The sequence below is a fragment of the Hemiscyllium ocellatum genome, chromosome 19, assembly GCF_020745735.1.
Source record: "Hemiscyllium ocellatum isolate sHemOce1 chromosome 19, sHemOce1.pat.X.cur, whole genome shotgun sequence".
NCBI classification, from domain to species: Eukaryota; Metazoa; Chordata; class Chondrichthyes; order Orectolobiformes; family Hemiscylliidae; genus Hemiscyllium; species Hemiscyllium ocellatum.
Window position 1 is genome coordinate 748,666 of NC_083419.1, and position 20,956 is coordinate 769,621.

General features: G+C 43.7%; 1 protein-coding gene across 6 annotated transcripts in view; it reads right to left on the bottom strand.

The window, feature by feature from the left end:
- osbpl8 (oxysterol binding protein-like 8) overlaps positions 1-20,956 on the bottom strand; it is a 419,660-nt gene that overhangs the window by 377,464 nt on the left and 21,240 nt on the right. For 5 of the 6 annotated variants that reach the window (XR_009645711.1, XM_060839571.1, XM_060839569.1 and 2 more), the window contains exon 2: positions 6,206-6,298. The exons of the other annotated variant lie outside the window; for it this stretch is intronic. Coding sequence is in view for 4 of the 5 variants with exons in the window: in XM_060839571.1 (XP_060695554.1) it covers positions 6,206-6,269 (64 nt within the window). In the remaining variant the exon portion in view is untranslated. The remainder of the gene's footprint in view (positions 1-6,205; positions 6,299-20,956) is intronic. 6 annotated transcript variants of the gene reach the window in all.

Here is a 20,956-nt window from a genome sequence, read left to right on the forward strand (position 1 = left end):
TACTGCTGGTGTTTCCTGCTTTCCATTTCTATGTTTGGGTTTCCTTGGGTTGGTGATGTCATTTCCTGTGGTGACATCATTTCCTGTAGTGATGTCATTTCATGTTCTTTTTCTCAGGGGATGGTAAATGGGGTAAATTATCAGATAGACAGGAGCACCAACATCAAGCAAGAGAAAAGAAGGAAACATGCTCAATACACAAGAAAGGAAAGCACTAGAAAGACTAAAAAGATAAAAATATTGTTATCCAACTTGCAAAGGACACTTGATAAGTCGTTTTAAATCAAAGAGACTACATAGAAAAAGCGAACACACTACTTGTAGATACCAACACTTACCAACAAGTGGCAGTCGACTCAACCCCACAAATAGGGTATTACTCTACTGTTGATGACCCCATAGTGAACGGCTTGCCCGGACGTTTAGCTGCTTTAGACTGTGCCATGTAGGCAGTGAAGGTCAGTGAGCCTATTGGGATGACAGGGAATATAGTCTTGCATACCAAACAAACCCTCGTAGAAATGTTAAATAAGGGAAAATTACACACTGTTCCTAACATGAGAAGAGCAAAATGGGAGGCTGTTCTTTTGCCAATACCCAAATCCATTACCATTGTCCGAGATACCCAGGAAAAGCCAGCGGAAAGGATGTTAGGTGATGGTGAACTACGTGTGTGGGTATGTGGACGATGAAGTAGAGGAAAGTGGGATAAAGGATGTACCAATGGAGGCACCAAATGAGACCCTGTTTGTGGATGGTTTGCGGAGATTCATAGATGGTCTGCCACGAACAGGATGGGCAGTAGTGAATGCGGAATAATGAATTGTCTGAGCAGGGAGAAGAGAAGGATGTCTGTCAGCCTAGGTGGCAGAGTTAGTGGCCCTCACCTCGGCATTCACGGAGGTGACAGAGAAGAGGGTGAACGATTACATTGATAATAGATATATATTCGAGATTGTCCACGATTACATGACTGTTTGGGGAAGATGGGAGTTTTGTCACCACAGGGGGCACCCCTGTCAAGCATGGCAGATAATCAAGATCTTACTGGAGATCAGCGAGCTCCCATCAGAGACTGCAGTGTTGAAGGTCAAGGCTCACCAGAGGAAACCAGATAAACAGAATCCCGAGTGGCATATTTTTGAGAGGAACCAGGCTGCTGACAAAGCTGCTCAATCAGCTCTAGAGACAGAAGACATCCATCCTTTGTCTGCCACATTTGCTGAGAATGGCCCCACCATAAATATTACCCAACTGCACGCTGATACCCGAGGGTGAATACGCCAGGTGGAAGGCACAGGGGGCCACACCAGACAAGAACCAAATCATGGCCCTACTCAAAAACCTTCAGAAATCTGGAGAAATAAATAAGACTGACTTCCAAAAAATGAAACCAGACAGATCCAACACACCACACATCTAGGGATTACCCAAAATTCACAAACCAGGAGCCCCCCCTCAGACCCATAGTCTCGCTACCTGGAACACCAATTTACAGATTAGTCAAGGAGCTACACCAAAGACTAAAACACTTAGTAGAAGACTCAGGCCACGTCATGCACTCCACCCAAGGTTTCCTAAAGACCAAAGACACCAATACAGAAGAGGATGAAAAAATGGTCTCCTTTGACGTAACAGCCCTGTTCACACCAATCAACATCAACCTAGCCGATGAAAAACTGACTGTACTATGAGAAGACCCAAAGGCACATACACCAAACACCAGTAACTTCAACAGCAAGGACAGTATCGCCAAGCTAGTGCACCTATGCCTTACCACCTACTTCACCTTCAACAACAAAACCTCCAAACAAACCAACAGAACACCCATGGGATCTCCTATATCAGGGTTCTTAGCAGAGGCTGTAATGCAGAGACTCGAACAAACAGCTCTGCCGATCATCAAACCAAACTTTGGATCCGCTACGTGGATTACACCTTTGTCACCACTAAACAAAACAAATTAGAGGAAATCTTCAAGACCATCAATAATACCCTTACTGACATAAAGTTCACTAAAGAGGAGGAAAACAACAACAAACTGCCATTCCTAGATGTCACAGTATAGCAAACAGCCAATGGAGAACTTCAAATCAGCAGGAAAACACCACAAATGGACCAAATATTGAACTACAGAAGCAATCATCCCAACAAAGAATGGGTACCCAATGAACACAGTCCACCCAGTTCTCAGCAACAAACCCAAACAAGCAGACGAAACGCGTCCAGAAACACTAGCCACTCTCTCCTACATCAAAGACATTTCGGAAATGACTGCCAGACTACCCAGACATCTTGGCATCATGGTAGCCCACACACCAACTAACACACTAAAATAGCAGCTAATGAACTTGAAAAACTCCATACAGACAACAAGCAAACTAATGTCATTTACAAAATACCTTGCAAGAACTGTAACAAACAATACATTGGACAAACAGGCAGAAAACTAGCCACCAGGATACATGAACATCAACTGGCTACAAAAAGACATGATCCACTCTCACTAGTATCCTTACATTTTGATGAGGAAAGGCACCACTTCGACTGGAACAACACATTTATCCGAGGACAAGCCAAACAGAGACATGCATGAGAATTCCTTGAAGCATGGTATTCCAACCAGAACTTTATCAACAAACACATTGACTCGGACCCTATTTACCACCCCCTGAGAAAAAGAGTAGGAAATGACATCACCATAAGAAATGACACCACCACAGGAAATGACATCACCAACCCAAGGAAACCCAAACGTAGAAACAGAAAGCAGGAAACACTAGCAGTGCTTCGTCTGGAGGCTCACTGAAGATGTTACCTAGTATGGTGACTAAACATCTGAAAATGAACCTTCCAGCTCAGTGAGCAAACCTACATCCGGTTCATTTTTAGAGTTAGAAAATAAATTAACATTATCTTCTTTACACAGTTGGCACTACAGCCTCACAGCTCCAGGGGCCCAGGTTCATTTCCAGCCTCGGGCATCTACCTGTGGGGAGTTTGCACATTTTCCCAGTATCTGCGTGGATTTCCTCCAGGCACTCTGGCTTCCTCACACAATCCAGAAATATGCAGATTAAGTGAATTGGCCATGCTAAATTACCCATAGTGTTCAGGAATGTGTAGGTTAGGTGCACTAGTCAGGGGTAAATGTAGGGGAATGGATCTGGGTGGGTTGTTCTTTGGAGGGTCAGTGTGGACTAGTTGGGCTGAATGGCCTGTTTCCACACTGCAGGGATTCCATAAAAAAAATTTGACAGTAGAATTTGGAAGATCTCTATCACTCATTTTTTAACAGATTTCAAGGTGACGTAGCTTTCTTAGGTATTTGGTTTAATTAACAGAGGAGTTCACCTCTGTATGGTAACATCTGTCGTCATGAATCTTTTTGGTTATGTCCTCAAAAAATTGAATCAGGTTTTACCACCAGAGGTCAGGTGCGAGGAATTTTACGCTGATTAATTCACATCTTGATCCCCACTGCTTGCCCACCATCCACAAGGCACATATCAGGAGTATAACGGAGTACAGCTCCAACAATACTGAAGAAGATTGACACAATCCAGTACTAAGGAGCCATTTGATTGCCACCACATCTACCACAAATATTTACTTCCTTCACCACAGTAACAGCAGTGAGAAAATCTACAAGTTCTCTTTTGCCGTTACAAAAGAGAAAGTGCCAGAAAAGCTAAAAGGTCTTAAAATTGATAAATCTCCTGGCCCCGATGGGATACATCCCAGAGTTCTGAGAGAGGTGGCTGAAGAAATAGCGGAGGCATTGGATGAGATCTTTCAAGAGTCACTGGAGTCAGGCAAAGTCCCGGATGATTGGAAGATGGCTGTTGTAACCCCCTTGTTCAAGAAAGGATCAAGACAAAAGATGGAAAGTTATAGGCCAATTAGCCTAACCTCGGTTGTTGGTAAAATTCTAGAATCCATCATTAAGGATGAGGTTTCTAAATTCTTGGAAGAGCAGAGTCTGATTACAACAAGTCAACATGGATTTAGTAAGGGGAGGTCATGCCTGACAAACCTGTTGGAATTCTTTGAAGAGGTGACAAGTAGGTTAGACCAGGGAAACCCAGTGGACGTGGTCTATCTAGACTTCCAAAAGGCCTTTGATAAAGTGCCACACGGGAAGCTGCTGAGCAAGGTGAGGGCCCATGGTGTTCGAGGTGAGCTACTGGGATGGATCGAGGATTGGCTGTCTGACAGAAGGCAGAGAGTTGGGATAAAAGGTTCTTTTTCAGAATGGCAGCCAGTGACAAGCTGTGTCCCGCAGGGTTCTGTGCTGGGGCCACAGCTATTCGCATTATATATTAATGATCTGGACGAAGGGACTGGGGGCATTCTAGCGAAGTTTGCCGATAATACAAAGTTAGGTGGACAGGCAGGTAGTACTGAGGAAGTGGGGAGGCTGCAGAAGGATCTACACAGTTTGGGAGAGTGGTCCAGCAAATGGCTGATGGAATTCAACGTGAGCAAATGCGAGGTCTTGCACTTTGGAAAAAAGAATAAAAGCAGAGACTACTTTCTAAATGGTGAGAAAATTCGTAAAGCCAAAATACAAAGGGATCTGGGAGTGCTAGTCGAGGATTCTCTAAAGGTAAACATGCAGGTTGAGTCCGTGATTAAGAAAGCGAATGCAATATTGTCACTTATTTCAAGAGGGTTGGAATATAAAAGCACCGTTGTGCTACTGAGACTTTATGAAGCTCTGGTTAGGCCCCATTTGGAGTACTGTGTCCAGTTTTGGTCCCTACACATACTGAAGGACATACTGGCACTGGAACGTGTCCAGCAGAGATTCACACGGATGATACCTGGAATGGTTGGTCTAACATACGAGGAAGGGCTGAGGATCCTGGGATTGTATTCATTGGAGTTTAGAAGATTAAGGGGAGACTTAATAGAAACTTACAAGATAATACATGGCTTGGAAAGGGTGGATGCTAGGAATTTTTTTCCGTTAGGCGAGGAGACTAGGACTCGTGGACACAGCCTTAAAATTACATGGGGTCAATTCAGAACAGAAATGCGGAGACATTTCTTCAGCCAGAGAGTGGTGGGCCTGTGGAATTCATTGCCGCAGAGTGAAGTGGAGGCCGGGACGCTAAATGTCTTCAAGGCAGAGACTGATAGATTCTTGATGTCACGAGGAATTAAGGGCTATGGGGAGAAAGCGGGTAAGTGGAGTTGAAATGCCCACCAGCCATGATTGAATGGGCCGAATGGCCTTACTTCCACTCCTATGTCTTATGGTCTTAAGTTGCACTGTAGAAATTCAAAGCTCATTTAGCAGCACCTTGGAAACCGATGACCTTGGCAAGATGGAAGATGAGCTGAAAATGTGTTGCTGGAAAAGCGCAGCAGGTCAGGCAGCATCCAAGGAACAGGAGATTCGACGTTTCGGGCATAAGCCCTTCTTCAGGCTTATGCCCGAAACGTCGAATCTCCTGTTCCTTGGATGCTGCCTGACCTGCTGCGCTTTTCCAGCAACACATTTTCAGCTCTGATCTCCAGCATCCGCAGACCTCACTTTCTCCTCGAAGATGGAAGATGAGGTCTGCAGATACATTGGTATATCATTAGCTGCAAGATCCTCTCCAGTCACATACCATTCTGACTTCGAAGGTTACCACTATTCTTCTACTGTTTCTGGGTCAAAATCTTGGAGCTTACTCTCTAGTACCATTGCAGGCGCCCCAAGGCGTTCCTTAAAACCTTAAATGCCCCTTAAGTAGATCAAGAAGGCAACTCCCAATTATCTTCTCCAGGGCCAAGGAATCTGCCATTCTTAGCTCATCTAACCAACATCTGACTGCAAATTCACAACAACATGATTGTCTCTTAATTATGGATGGCCAATAAATGCTGGCTGAGCCCACATCCCATGAATGAATTTTTAAAATTTCCAATTCTTGATACACAACACTCAATCTTTCCTTTAATGTTGCCAAGACAGTATCAATCCACTCATGGTCAGCCAAATATTCCACCTCCCATATATACTGATGGAGTCACTCTAGGTTATGGTGAAGACTTCCCCTACCTTGGTTACTACATGTCACACTGCTTCATTCAGTCTGCACACATTTCTTTTCACTTGAGCATTTTGACCATTTTTTAAATTCCCAAATGAGAACAGGATGAAGCTTAATTGTGAAGTCCCAACCCAAGATCGTAGTCTGCCAAAACTCACCATCTAGGCTCACACAGGATGAATGGCCACTTGGGCGAACAACTGTAGAATGCCCAGCATCCATGGAACTGTCTCCTAATATGCGTTGGGTGCCTTCAGGATAGAAGGGGATAAAATTGGAAGTCGTGAGAAAAGATAATTTGGTCATTAACATTTGTTTCTATCTTTTCCAGTGAAGAGATTTTATTTAGTCAAGATTGTAACATGCATTAAGACATCACTTCTCCAGTTATAAATGTAAATGTCCATTATGTTTGAAATGCTCTTCATTAAATGTCCAATTATCATTTCCATATTTTAACACGTAGCATGCAGCCTTGGTAGTTATTCAAAACTGCAATTGTGCAAAGTCCCATTTTTCACTTCACATTACTGTCATTTTTTCAAAGTTGTGAGTCGGCACAGAATTTTTTTTTCAAGTGTTCATTAGCAAGTCCTCTTCAAATCTGTTACCATTATAACATCATACTCAAGCCCAACCCTAGAGTCAAGAATGGGACATTCAAGTTGACACTTATGCAATCCTGAGGAATGCTGCACTGTTGGAGGTGACAACTCTTGACTGACACGTAGGCTCTGTCTCCCCTCAGATAAAGATGAATAAAGTCTGCACAATTTCTAAAGGCTGAAGAGTTCTCCTCAGTGCTTTGGCTTAGGTTTAACCATCAACCAAAATTACAAAACGAATTTTGTGATTATCACAATTCTGTGTGGCAACTTGCCACAAACACACTACTATATCTTTTGATTCTAGCAATAACGATAATTAGTATTTCACTGGCTAGAGGTTTGAAACAAAGATATAATGTGCTGGAGAAACCCTGCTGGTCTGGCTGCATCTGTCGAGAAAGCCAATAAACATTGAGTCCAGTGACCCTTGTGTTTATTTCAAAGATTCAATGCCACACATATTCATCTTGAAAAATGTGTTGGTGGAAAAGCGCAGCAGGTCAGGCAGCATCCAAGGAGCAGGAGAATCAACGTTTCGGGCAGAAGCCCTTCTTCAGGAATGAGGAGGGTGTGCCAAGCAGGCTAAGATAAAAGGTAGGGAGGAGGAACTTGGGGAAGGGGCGCTGGGAATGCGATAGGTGGAAGGAGGTTAAGGTGAGGGTGATAGGCCGGAGAGGGGGTGGGGGCGGAGAGGTCGGGAAGAAGACTGCAGGTCAAGAAGGTGGCGCTGAGTCCGAAGATTGGGACTCAGATAAGGTGGGGGGAGGGAAATGAGGAAGCTGGAGAAATCTGCATTCATCCCTTGTAGTTAGAGGGTTCCTAGGCGGAAGGTGAGGCGCTCTTCCTCCATGCGTCGTGTTGCCATGGTCTGGCGATGGAGGAGGCCAAGGACCTGCATATCCTTGGCGGAGTGGGAGGGGGAGTTAAAGTGTTCAGCCACGAGGCGGTTGGATTTGTTGGTGCGGGTGTCCCAGAGGAGAACACCTCTGGGACACCCGGACCAACCAACCCAACCACCCCGTGGCTGAACACTTTAACTCCCCCTCCCACTTCGCCAGGACATGCAGGTCCTTGGACTCCTCCATCGCCAGACCATGGCCACACAACAGCTGAAGGAAGAGCGCCTCACCTTCCGCCTAGGAACCCTCTAACTACAAGGGATGAATGCAGATTTCTCCAGCTTCCTCATTTCCCTCCCCCCACCTTATCTCAGTCCCAATCCTCGGACTCAGCGCCACCTTCTTGACCTGCAGTCTTCTTCCCGACCTCTCCGCCCCCACCCCCTCTCCGGCCTATCACCCTCACCTTAACCTCCTTCCACCTATCGCATTCCCAACGCTCCTCCCCCAAGTCCCTCCTCCCTACCTTTTATCTTAGCCTGCTTGGCACACCCACCTCATTTCTGAAGAAGGGCTTCTGCCCGAAACGTCGATTCCCCTGCTCCTTGGATGCTGTCTGACCTGCTGCACTTTTCCAGCAACACACGTTTTACCTCTGATCTCCAGCATCTGCAGTCCTCACTTTCTCCTACACATACTCATCTTGTTCAGATTTGCTCTTTATATTTCCACCTTCTCCATTTTTGTGATCCAAGCTCGAAATTATTTAAATATCTAAATTCCTTTTTTAAAACGTCTTGATGTTTCCACTCATTATTCACTGTTCAAATTCATAATTCAATTATATTAGTTCATGACTGATTTCTATGTTTGACCTTATTTAATCCTAGCTGAAAATGTGTTGCTGATTAAAGCACAGCAGGTTAGGCAGCATCCAAGGAACAGGAAATTCGACGTTTCGGGCATCAGCCCTTCTGCCTAACCTGCTGTGCTTTAACCAGCAACACATTTTCAGCTGTGATCTCCAGCATCTGCAGACCTCATTTTTTACCCTTATTTAATCCTAATACACATTTCACCTTTTCCTTCCTCGTTGTATCCAGAGCCTGACTACTGTTACATTCTGAGAAGTCCACACCTGAACTATTTTCTCTCAGCATTCACAAAACAGCAACAGACCATTTGGCTTCAATGATCTATTTAGGTACAAATAAAGAGACTAAAACTGTACAGAGCAATCAGATTTCAGTTCACCAATGCCCTGTGCATAAGTAGCAAAATTTCCCTAATTTTATATTCCATTTCTCTTGCAAGAAATATCAGCATCTATTGTGACGTCACCTGCTGCAGGTGTAACCTAATGTTCTTTTACAATTCATATACCCCTCTTAAATGCCAAGTTTTACAATCTTGTCCAATTTAAATGATATATTGCTTTTCTATTCCTCCTGTCAAAGTATCTCATGAGTCCACATTTTCACATGTTATACTTATTTACCTACTTAGTTATGCATCTAAATCCCTTTATATACTCTTCACTGTTCTGACAATTTATTTTCCTTGTTACTAAATTGTAGAATTATTTAAGCCATCAAAAAGAATTTAAATTAGTTTAGCCCAAGCACTGATTCCTGTGGTACTCTATTGGTTACTGCTTGCCAATCAAAACATGACCCATTTATCCCACAGACTATTTCTGTTAGCCAATCCCCACCGTGATAATACGTAATAACCTACATCAAGAGTTTTACTTTGAATCTCATTGGAGGTGTAGTGGACAGCAAAGAGGGTTACCTCCGATTACACCAGGATCTTGACCAGATGGGCCAATGGGCTGAGAAGTGGCAGATGGAGTTTAATTCAGATAAATACGAGGTGCTGCATTTTAGGAAAGCAAATCTTAGCAGGACATATACATTTAATGGTAAGGTCCTCGGGAGTGTTGCTGAACAAAGAGACCTTGGAGTGCAGGTTCATAGCTCCTTCCAAGTGGAGTCGCAGGTGGATAGGATAGTGAAGGCAGAGTTTGGTATGCTTTCCTTTATTGGTCAGAGTATTTGGTACAAGAGTTGGGAGGTCATGTTGCAGCTGTACAAGACATTGGTTCGGCCACTGTTGGAATAATGCATGCAATTCTGGTCTCCTTCCTATCAGAAGGATGTTGTGAAACTTGAAAGGGTTTAGAAAAGATTTACAAGGATGTTGCCAGGGTTGGAGGATTTGTGCTAGGGTGAGGCTGAACAGACTGGGGCTGCTTTCCCTGGAGTGTCAGAAGCTGAAGGGTGACTTATAGAGGTTTACAAAATTATGAGGGGCATGGATAGGGTAAACATGCAAAGTCTTTTCCCTGGGATCAGGGAGTCCAGAACTAAAGGGCATAGGTTTCGGATGAGCGGGGAAAGATATTAAAGAGACCAAAGGGGCAACTTTTTCACATAGAGGGTGGTATGGATATGGGATGAGCTGCCAGAGGAAGTGGTGGAGGCTGGTATAATTGCAACATTTAAGAGGCATTTGGATGGGTATATGAATAGGAAGGGTTTGGAGGGATATGGGCCAGGTGCTGGCAGGTGAGATTAGATTGGGTTGGGATATCTGGTTGGCATGGACGGGTTGGACCGAAGGGTTTGTTTCCATGCTGTACATCTCTATGACTCATCAAATCTCTTTTGAACATCCAAGTACATCACATCTATAAGTTCTCCTTCATCCATTTTACTTCATTAAATAACTGCAATAAATTAGTCAAATATGAATAGTCTTAACAAAATCACGTTAACTCGATATGACTGCACGAAGATTTCATTCCAAGCGTCCTGCTGTAACCTCCTTAATAATTGTCTGTAAACTATGCCACTTGACATATAAGTACTTCGGTGTACTCTTGCTATGTCAAGGCATAAAGGCTGTAAGCCAAATACTAGAAAATGGAATTTGAACAGTTAGGTGTTTGTTTCTGTCTGGTGCAAACTCAATGGGCTGAAGGGCCTTTTTCAGTGCTATAGGACACGATGACTCTATCGGGACAGAAGGAACATTCCAAGTTGCAAAAAGAACTCTACTTTTGTTTTAAAGACTTGACTGCACTTTTTTACTGATTGCCACAGATCACATGACGTACTCATTGCCAAAAGGTCTGGAAGATACTTACAATGGATTTTAGATGGAGGTGGCTACATAGTTCACCCAATTCCTTGTAGAATTTCTCACCTTCATTATGTGGACAATATAAAATATTGAGACGAAAAGCCCAAGCTCTGATCTCTGTGCTGGGCTCAGGGTCAAAAACAACATTCCAGAACCTAGTGTGTTTATCAAATGGTGAGGGTGAGAGTGAGTAGAAACTGGTGTTCTTGAGGCACAAGTGGTGGTGTCTCTGCCTCAGAGTCAAATGGCTTGCGTTTGGGTCCCACCTGCTCCACAGTTGTACAACAATATCTCTGAGCAGGTTCATTCGGAAAGCATCTATAGCATCTACATCAACTTGAATAATGGCTACACGTTTTCTGATAATGATGAGCATCACACGATTGCACTCAGACTTTTGGTGATTCCAACACATATTTTGAACTTCACTTTCTTCGTATCAAACTCAACAGACACCAAAATAACAGCAATACCTGCCTTAAAGTTGCAGCATTAAAACCTTTCAATTAAATGTTTCAAGTTAATGTTTCAAGTCCAATATGACTCTTTCCAAGACGACTTCAAACATTAACTGCTACCAGGTCTGCGGAGTTTCTCCAACACTTTGTTCAGGTTTCCAGCATCTGCAGGACTCTTTTTCAACACTTACGTGATTAGCTGCTTTCACTTTCCTTCCTTTCTTGAATAAAGACATAGAGTTATTGAGATGTATAACATGGAAACAGACCCTTCAGTCCAACTTGTCCATGCCGACCAGATATCCTCACCTCATCTCGTCCCAGTTGCCAGCACCCGGCCCATATCCCGCTGAACCCTTCCTATTCATATACTCATCCAGATGCCTTTAAAATGTTGCAATTGTACCAGCCTCCACCACTTCCTCTGGCAGCTCATTCCATACACGTACCACCCTCTGCGTGAAAAAATTGCCCCTTAGGTCTCTTTTATATCTTTCCCCTCTCACGCTAAACCTATGCCCTCTCGTTCTGGACTCCCCCACCCCAAGGAAAAGACTTTGTCTATTTATCCTATTCATGATTTTATAAATGTCTATAATGCCACCCTCAGCCTCCGATGCTCCAGGTTAAACAGCCCCAGCCTATTCAAACTCTCACTATAGTTCAAATCCTCCAACCCTGGCAACATCCTTGTAAATCTTTTCTGAACCCTTTGGAGTTTCACAACATCCTTCCAATAGGAAGGAGACCAGAACTGCACACAATATTCCAAAAGTGGCTGAACCAATGTCCTGTACAGCCACATGACTTCCCAACTCCTATATTCAATGCTCTGTCCAATAAAGGCAAGCATACCAAACACTTTCTTCACTATCCTAACTACCAGCGACTCCACTTTCAAGGAACTATGAACCTGCACTCGAAGGTCTGTTTGTTCAGCAACACTTCCCAGAATCTTATCATTAAGTGTATACTGAATCAGAAATTTTTCTTGTACACAGATTACCAATTCCTCTCCATCTATACCCTTAACATTATAGCAGTGCCAGTCTTTGGAAAATTAAAATCCCCTACCATAAACCCCCTATTATTTTTGAAGATAACTGAAGTCTCCTTACAAATTTGTTTCTCAATTTGCCCCTGACTATAATATAATCCCAATAAGGTGATCATCCCTTTCTTATTTCTCAGTTCCACCCAAATAACCTCCCTAGATGTATTCCCAGGAATATTCTCCCTAAAAATAGTCGTAATGCCATCTCTTATCAAAAATGCCACTCCCCTTCCTTTTTGCCCCCTTTCTATTCTTCCTGTCGCATTTGTATCCTGGAACATTAAGCTGCCAGTCCTGTCCATCCCTGAGCCACACTTTTGTAATTGCTATAAGGTCCCAGTCCCATGTTCCTAACCATGCTCTGAGATCATCTGCCTTCTCATTTAAGCCTCTTGCATTGAAGTAAATGCAGTTTAATTTATCAGCCCTATATTGTTCTCTGCTTTGTCCCTGCCTGTCCTGACTGTTTAACTGGCTCCTTTTCCCAAACGTATCAGTCTCAGGTTGATCACTTTTTTCACTACCTCCCTGGGTACCACCCAAACACCCACCCCCGTCATCTTACTTGTTTAAATCCTCCCAAGCTGCTCTCGCGAATCTCCCTGCCAGTATATTAGTGCTCTTCCAATTCAGGTGCAATCCATCCTTCTTGTACAAGTCACTTCTACCCCAGATGATCCAAAAGTGTGAAGCCCTCTCCCTTGCACTAGCTCCACAGCCAGACAGACAGTCATCTGCGCTCTCTTCCTGTTCCTAGCCGAAATAGCTCATAGTACCAGGAGTAATCGAGATGTTACTGTCCTTGACGACTTCCTTTTTAAATTCCTACCTAACTTTTTATATTCTCCCTTCAGAATCTCATCCTTTTTCCTTCCCGTGTTGTTAGTTCCAATGTGTACAAAGACCTCCTGTTGGTCCCTCTCCCCTTTGAGAACATTCTGCACCCTCTCCGAGATATCCTTAATCCTGGCACCAGGGAGGCAACATGCCATTCTGATTTTTTGTTGCTGGCCGCAAAAACGTTTGTCTGTGTCTATGACTAAACAGTCCCCTATCACAATCAATCGCTTCGAATCTGACATACGCCTCGTTACATTAGAACCATTGTCTATACCAGAAACCTGGCTGTCCATGCTACATTCCCGAGAGTTCATCATTTTCCCCTACATTTTCCAAATCGGCATACTTGTTCGAAAGGCAGATAGCCACAGAAGACACCTGCACCACCTGCCTATCTCTCCTACCTTTCCTGGAGTTAACCCATCTATCTGACTGCATATGCAGCTTTTCTCCTTTGTTATAACTGCCATCTATCATATCCCCGGCTCTTGTAAATTTCTCGAACTGTCGCTCCAACAGATCCATTCGATCTGATAGTATTCGCAACCAAAGACACTTTTTGCAGACATAATCCTCAGCAACACATCATCTCTCCCTAAACTCCCACATCCGACAAGAACATATCACTCGACTAAACGCCATCTTTGCTCCTTCACAATCTATAGACCCAGAAAATAGCACTGTCTTTTTTACTCTTAAGAAAAGTGCTTCAAGCTAACTTAGTAGTTTTGGTTTTTATTTTTTTTTAAATTAAATCAAGAGACAGATTTCAATAAAGCAAATAATCAAGAAAGATGCTTCTCTACTCACTACTGTAGACTTACAGCAAGGTTGCACATGAAAAACTATACACTTATCTGTTCCTGTGCTGTCAGCTCTCCCATGCAGGTTCCTCCAAGACCAGTTGTGAATTCTGCTATTTGTTAAGTTTTCCTAGATGCACTCCAATGTCCAGAGATACATGACTTCAAACAGCAAAGGCAGGTTCACTGTTGTGCCAGTGAGTAATGTAGGTTTCTTTCTCTCTCCTTCACTGACCATGTGCTGCCTCATACTTATTTTTAAAATCAACCTTACACAATCTTTACCAGAATCAATGAACGTTTGGAAAATTACAACATTGTATCTTTGATCTTTGCAACTCCTTCTTTTTGGATGTTGATTCATCATGTCGTGGGAGCAAGCATTGAACAAGGGTTGGTCATTCATCCTCTCAAGCTTGCTCTACTGTTCAATGAGATCATGGTTAATTTAATTATAACTTCAAGTCCATATTCCTGCCTGTCCCTGATAATCTTTCACCCCCTTCCTTCACAAGAATCTGCCCACCTCTGCATTAAACATATTCAAGAATTCTGCTTCCACTACTTTTTCTGGAGACAATGTTCCAAACATCCATTCACGATTCTCAAAGAAAAAAATCTTTGTCTCATATCAGCTTTAAACGTTTGATGCTTCAGTAAAATATTCTCCAAAAAGACACATCCTCTCTAAGACTCCTCTTGAACTGATATGTTTCAGACAAGTCACCTCACATTTTCCAAATTCCAGTAGTTGCAAGTTTAGCCTTCCAATCTTTCCTTTTAAGGCAACCTGCCCAATTCAGGTATGTCAGCTAGACTTTTCTGACCTGCTTTCAATGAATTTACATCCTTTCTTAAAAAGACTTCAAATGCAGCCTCCTCAGAGTCTTCAGGTATATGGGGGAGGGGAGTAAAAGACAAGGTGGTGTCACAACTTTGATCAGGGAACCTATTCTTGCAGTAAGATGGGTCCTTGATTGAAGCCAGGTACTGTGGGTAGAACATGAAAAGCAAAGGACGCAAGTACTTTTATTTGAGTGTACTATATGCCCCCTATCAGTCTGTGAAAAATAGAGGGCAGCTGGGCATACACATTTCAGACAAGTGTCCAAGTAATAGGATAGTGAGAGCAGGGAATATCAACTACCCCAAGCTGTCGTGGTATGAAAGGTTGAGATGGAGCAATATTGTTAGAGGTTTGCCCTGCATGAAGTCTGAGTAAAAAATGAGGTCTGCAGATGCTGGAGATCACAGCTGCAAATGTGTTGCTGGTCAAAGCACAGCAGGTTAGGCAGCATCTCAGGAATAGAGAATTCGACGTTTCGAGCATAAGCCCTTCATCAGGAATAAGAGAGAGAGAGCCAAGCCGGCTGAGATAAAAGGCCAGTATGCAGAAGACTCGACAAAAGAGGGGGAGAGCCTGGACTTCATTTTAGGTAATGAAATTGGGCAAGTGGTAGAAGTATCAATGGGAGAGCATTTTGCAGACTGTGATCAGAAATCCATTATATTCAATATTGTTGTGGAAAAGAACAAAAAAGGGCCTGAAATCAAAGTTCTAAACACAAGTAGGATGATCTTAATAAGGTCAGCTTTGATTTGGCCAGAGTGCAATGGTACCACATATTTTCAGGTCAATCCATCTCAGAACAGTGGATATATTCAAGAAGCCCTAAGAGTGGGACCTTCAAATCCTGTGAACCCTGGTATGAGGGAGAAACAGCATCAGATTAAGAGACAGAGGGAGGCTTACAGCATATACTGTGGGTTCAAACAAAGAAATATGAAACATGCAAGGAGGAACTTGAAAAAAAGCAGTTTAGGAGAGCTAAAAGGGGATAGGAAAGGATACTGGCAGGGAAAAGAAAGGAAAATCCAAAGTTGTTTTACAAATACATTAAGGGTGAGGGGATAATGAGGGAATAAGTAAGGCCCATTAAAGACCATAGCAGTAATTTGTGTATAGAGCCAGAGGATGTAGGACAGGCTGTAAATGAATATGATCTCTCAGTGGCCACTATTGAGAAGGATGATGAGAGTCTGGAATTTAAGGAGAAGGTCTGTGATACAATTAAAGAAATTAGCATAGACCGAGAGGAGGCTCTGAGTGGTCTGGCAAGCTTAAAAGTATATCAGTATCCAGGGCCAGATGGAATGTAATCATGTTGTGGAGTGAGACAACGGAGGAAATAGCAGGGGTTCAAAGTTTGTGCGAAGATTTGTAGCTCGGGTGCTTGTTGTAGTGGTTCTGTTCGCCGAGCTGGAAATTTTTGTTGCAAACGTTTCGTCCCCTGGCTAGGAGACATCATCAGTGCTCTGGAGCCTCCTGCAAAGCGCTTCTTTGATGTTTCTTCCGGCATTTATAGTGGTCTGTCCTTGCCACTTCCGGGTGTCAGTTTCAGCTGTCCGCTGTAGTGGTTGGTATATTGGGTCCAGGTCGATGTGTTTGTTGATGGAGTTTGTGGATGAATGCCATGTCTCTAGGAATTCCCTGGCTGTTCTCTGTCTGGCTTGCCCTATGATAGTAGTGTTTTCCCAGTCGAATTCATGTTGCTTGTTGTCTGAGTGTGTGGCTACTAGGGTAGCTGGTCGTGTCGTTTCGTGGCTAGTTGATGTTCATGTATGCGGATTGTTAGCTGTCTTCCTGTTTGTCCTATATAGTGTTTTGTGCAGTCCTTGCATGGTATTTTATAAACTACATTAGTTTTGCTCATGTTGGGTATTGGCTCCTTTGTTCTAGTAAGTTGTTGTCTGAGCGTGGCTGTTGGTTTGTGTGCCGTTATGAGTCCTAGGGGTCGCAGTAGTCTGGCTGTCAGTTCTGAAACGCTCCTGTTGTATGGTAGTGTGGCTAGTCCTTTTGGTTGTGGCATGTCCTCGTTCCATGGTCTATCTCTTAGGCAACTGTTGATAAAGTTGCGCGGGTATCCATTTTTGGCGAATACCTTGTATAGGTGTTCCTCTTCCTCTTTCCGCAGTTCTGGTGTACTGCAGTGTGTTGTAGCTCTTTTGAATAGTGTCCTGATGCAGCTTCGTTTGTGTGTGTTGGGGTGGTTACTTACATAGTTTAGGACTTGGTCTGTGTGTGTTGTTTTCCTGTGTACCCTTGCGGTGAATTCTCCGTTCGGTGTAGAAGTAGAAAAGGATAGCCAACTCTCATTCCTAGACGTGATAGTACAGAGAACACCGAACGGAGAATTCACCACAAGGGTACACAGGAAAACAACACGCAAGTCCTAAACTATGAAAGTAACCACCCCAACACACACAAACGAAGCTGCATCAGGACACTATTCAAAAGAGCTACAACACACTGCAGTACACCAGAACTGCGAAAAGAGGAAGAGGAACACCTATACAAGGTTTTCGCCAAAAACGGATACCCGCGCAACTTTATCAACAGATGCCTAAGAGATAGACCACGGAACGAGGACATGCCACAACCAAAAGGACTAGCCACACTACCACACATCAGGAGCGTTTCAGAACTGACAGCCAGACTACTGCAACCCCTAGGACTCATAACGGCACACAAACCAACAGCCACGCTCAGACAACAACTTACTAGAACAAAGGAGCCAATACCCAACATGAGCAAAACTAATGTAGTTTATAAAATACCATGCAAGGACTGCACAAAACACTATATAGGACAAACAGGAAGACAGCTAACAATCCACATCCATGAATACCAACTAGCCACGAAACGACACGACCAGCTATCCCTAGTAGCCACACACGCAGACAACAAGCAACATGAATTCGACTGGGAAAACACTACTATCATAGGGCAAGCCAGACAGAGAACAGCCAGGGAATTCCTAGAGGCATGGCATTCATCCACAAACTCCATCAACAGACACATCGACCTGGACCCAATATACCAACCACTACAGCGGACAGCTGAAACTGACACCCGGAAGTGGCAAGGACAGACCACTATAAATGCCGGAAGAAACATCAAAGAAGCGCTTCGCAGGAGGCTCCAGAGCACCGATGATGTCTCCTAGCCAGGGGACGAAACGTTTGCAACAAAAATTTCCAGCTCGGTGAACAGAACCACTACAAATAGCAGGGGTGCTTGTAAAACTTTCAATTCCTTCCTCATCACAGGACATGTCCCACAGGACTGAAGGATAGCTCATGTGGTAAAATTATTCATGAAGGGAGCAAAGGATAAAGCAGGAAATTACAGGCCAGTCAGCATCTTCTTAGTGGTAGGGAAACTTCTGGAAGCAATTCTGAAGGATCGAAATAATTTGCATTGAGATGGGCAGGTTGGTTTTGTTAAAGGGAGGTCACGTCTGACCAACCTGTTAGTTTTTCTTTTATCACAGATGACGAGGTGTGTAGGTAAGGGCAATGCTTTTGGTGTAATCTATTTGGACTTCAACAAGGTTTGTGCTACAGTCCCTCATGGGAGACTGATAGGAAGGCTAAGAGCTCATGGAAACCAAGAAAATTTGGCAAATTGGCATGATTGGTTTTGTGGCACGAGGTTGAGTGGTATTTTCCCAGCTGGATGTCCGTGTCCTGCAGAGTCCATTGGGGTCAGTGTTTAGGCTCTTGCAGTTTGTGGTTTAAAAAAAAATTTAAACTTTAATCTAGGAGGGTTGATGAGCAAGTTCACAGATGATAAAAAAAATTGGTTGAGTGGTAAGGAGGTGGACAAGCTTAGATTACAGGAGGATATAGATGGGCTAATCAAATGGGTTGATCTGTGGCAAACAGAATTTAAGAATAGAAATATAATAAAACGAAGCAAGGAAATTCATGATGATGAGTTCAAAGTTTGTGAGAAGATTTGTAGTTCAGGTGCTCATTGTTGTGGTTCTGTTCGCCGAGATGGGAATTTGTGTTGCAGATGTTTCGTCCCCTGTCTAGGTGACATCCTCAGTGCTTGGGAGCCTCCTGTGAAGCGCTTCTATGATCTTTCCTCCGGCATTTATAGTGGTTTGTCTCTGCCGCTCCCGGCTGTCAGGTCCAGCTGTCCGCTGCAGTGGCCGATATATTCCACCAATCAGGAATTGGACCCGGACCATAGAACAGGCCGTCACCACAGGACAGAACAGGACCACACACCGCAAAAAAATGGCACTCAAAGAAAAAATGGTCAAACTAACTCACAACAGAGAGGACACCACAACACACACCCCTGGGTTAGAAACCTCTCCCACAGACAGCTCACAGACACGGAAAGAACAATACTGGCCAAGGGACTCAACTACAACCACAGGGACACCAAGACAGCAGGCTTCCTTACAAGACTAGAATTCACACTCAGAAACAATGGACTGACAGAAGAGACACAACAAACAGTGAGACAAAGTATCGTACCCCTGATAACAAGGAAAAGACAAACATACGACCTCAACACCAAGGAGAGGAAGCACTAGAAACACTAAGAAATAATAAGAACATAATCATACTACCAGCAGACAACGGCAGAATGACGGTCATCCTGGACAAAGCAGAATACATCCAGAAAGCACAACAACTACTTGCAGATAACAACACCTACCAAAAGAGGGAGTTTGACTCCACCCCACAGCTCACCAATAGGATAAACAACACACTGAGGAACCTACAAAAACGGACAAATAACCAGGTCTGACCTACAGAGAATGAAACCGGAAAGCAACACCAGCCCCAGATTCTATAGACTACCTAAAGTGTACAAACCAGACATCCCACTCAGACCCATCGTATCGCTACCAGGGACACCATCACACAAACTGGCTAAAGAGCTACAGCAGAAACTGAAACACCTGATCAGTGGATCCAGACACTCTATACAGTCAACACAGGAATTCTTGGACATCATCAGAAATATACACATAGACAAGGAAGAAACTATGGTCGCATTCGATTTAACGGCACTGTTCACCTCTATCGACAAACCCTAGCCAGAAAAACAATAGCCAACTGCTGGACATACAGAACAGACAACAGGACGGGGAACCAATCAACAAAGATTGCACACTCAACGACTGGACCTGTGCCTCACAACACACTTCACATTCAACAACCAGATATATGAACAAATCAACGGCACACCCATGGGTTCACCCATCTCTGGACTCATAGCAGAAGCGGTAATGCAAAGATTAGAACAAACAGTCTCATCGCAAATTCAACCCAAACTCTGGGTCAGATATGCAGATGATACCTTTGTAATCATTAAAAACACAGAAATAGAGATCACACACCAGATCATCAACGCCACACTCACAGGAATCCAATTCACTAGAGAGGAAGAAAAGGACAACCAACTCCCATTCCGAGACGTGACGGTACAGAGAACACTGAACAGAGAATTCACCACAAAGGTATACAGGAAAGCTACACACACAGACCAAGTCCTGAACTACGAAAGCAACCACCCCAACACACACAAAAGAAGTTGCATCAAGACACTGTTCAAAAAGGGCCACAACACACTGCAGTACACCAGAACTGCAAAAAGAGGAAGAAGAACACCTATACAATGTATTCGCCAAAAACAGATATCTCCGCAATTTCATCAACAGATGCATCAGGGAAAGACAACGGAATGAGGACATGCCACAACCCAAAGGACTAGCCACATTACCATACAGCAAGAACATTTCTGAACTGACAGCCAGACTACTACGACCACTAGGACTCATAACAGCACACAAACCAATAGCAACTCGCAGACAACAACTCACCAGGATGAAGGACCCGATACCAAGCATGAGCAAAACCAATGTAGTGTACAAAATCCCATGCAAGGACTGCACAAACACTACATAGGACAAACAGGAAGACAGTTAACAATCCGCATCCATGAACACCAATTAGCCACGAAACGACATGACCAGCTATCCTTAGTAGCCACACACGCAGATGACAAGCAACATGAGTGACTAGGACAACACTACTATTATACGACAAGCCAAACAGAGAACAGCCAGGGAATTCCTAGAGGCATGGCACTCATCCACAGATTCTACCAACAAATACATCAACCTGGACCCAATATACCGGCCACTGCAGCGGACAGCTGGAACTGACAACTGGAAGCGGCAGAGACCAATGACTATAAATGCCGGGGGGGAACAACACAGAAGCGCTTCACAGGAGGTTCCCAAGCACCGAAGATGTCACCTAGACAGGGGACGAAACACCTGCAACACAAA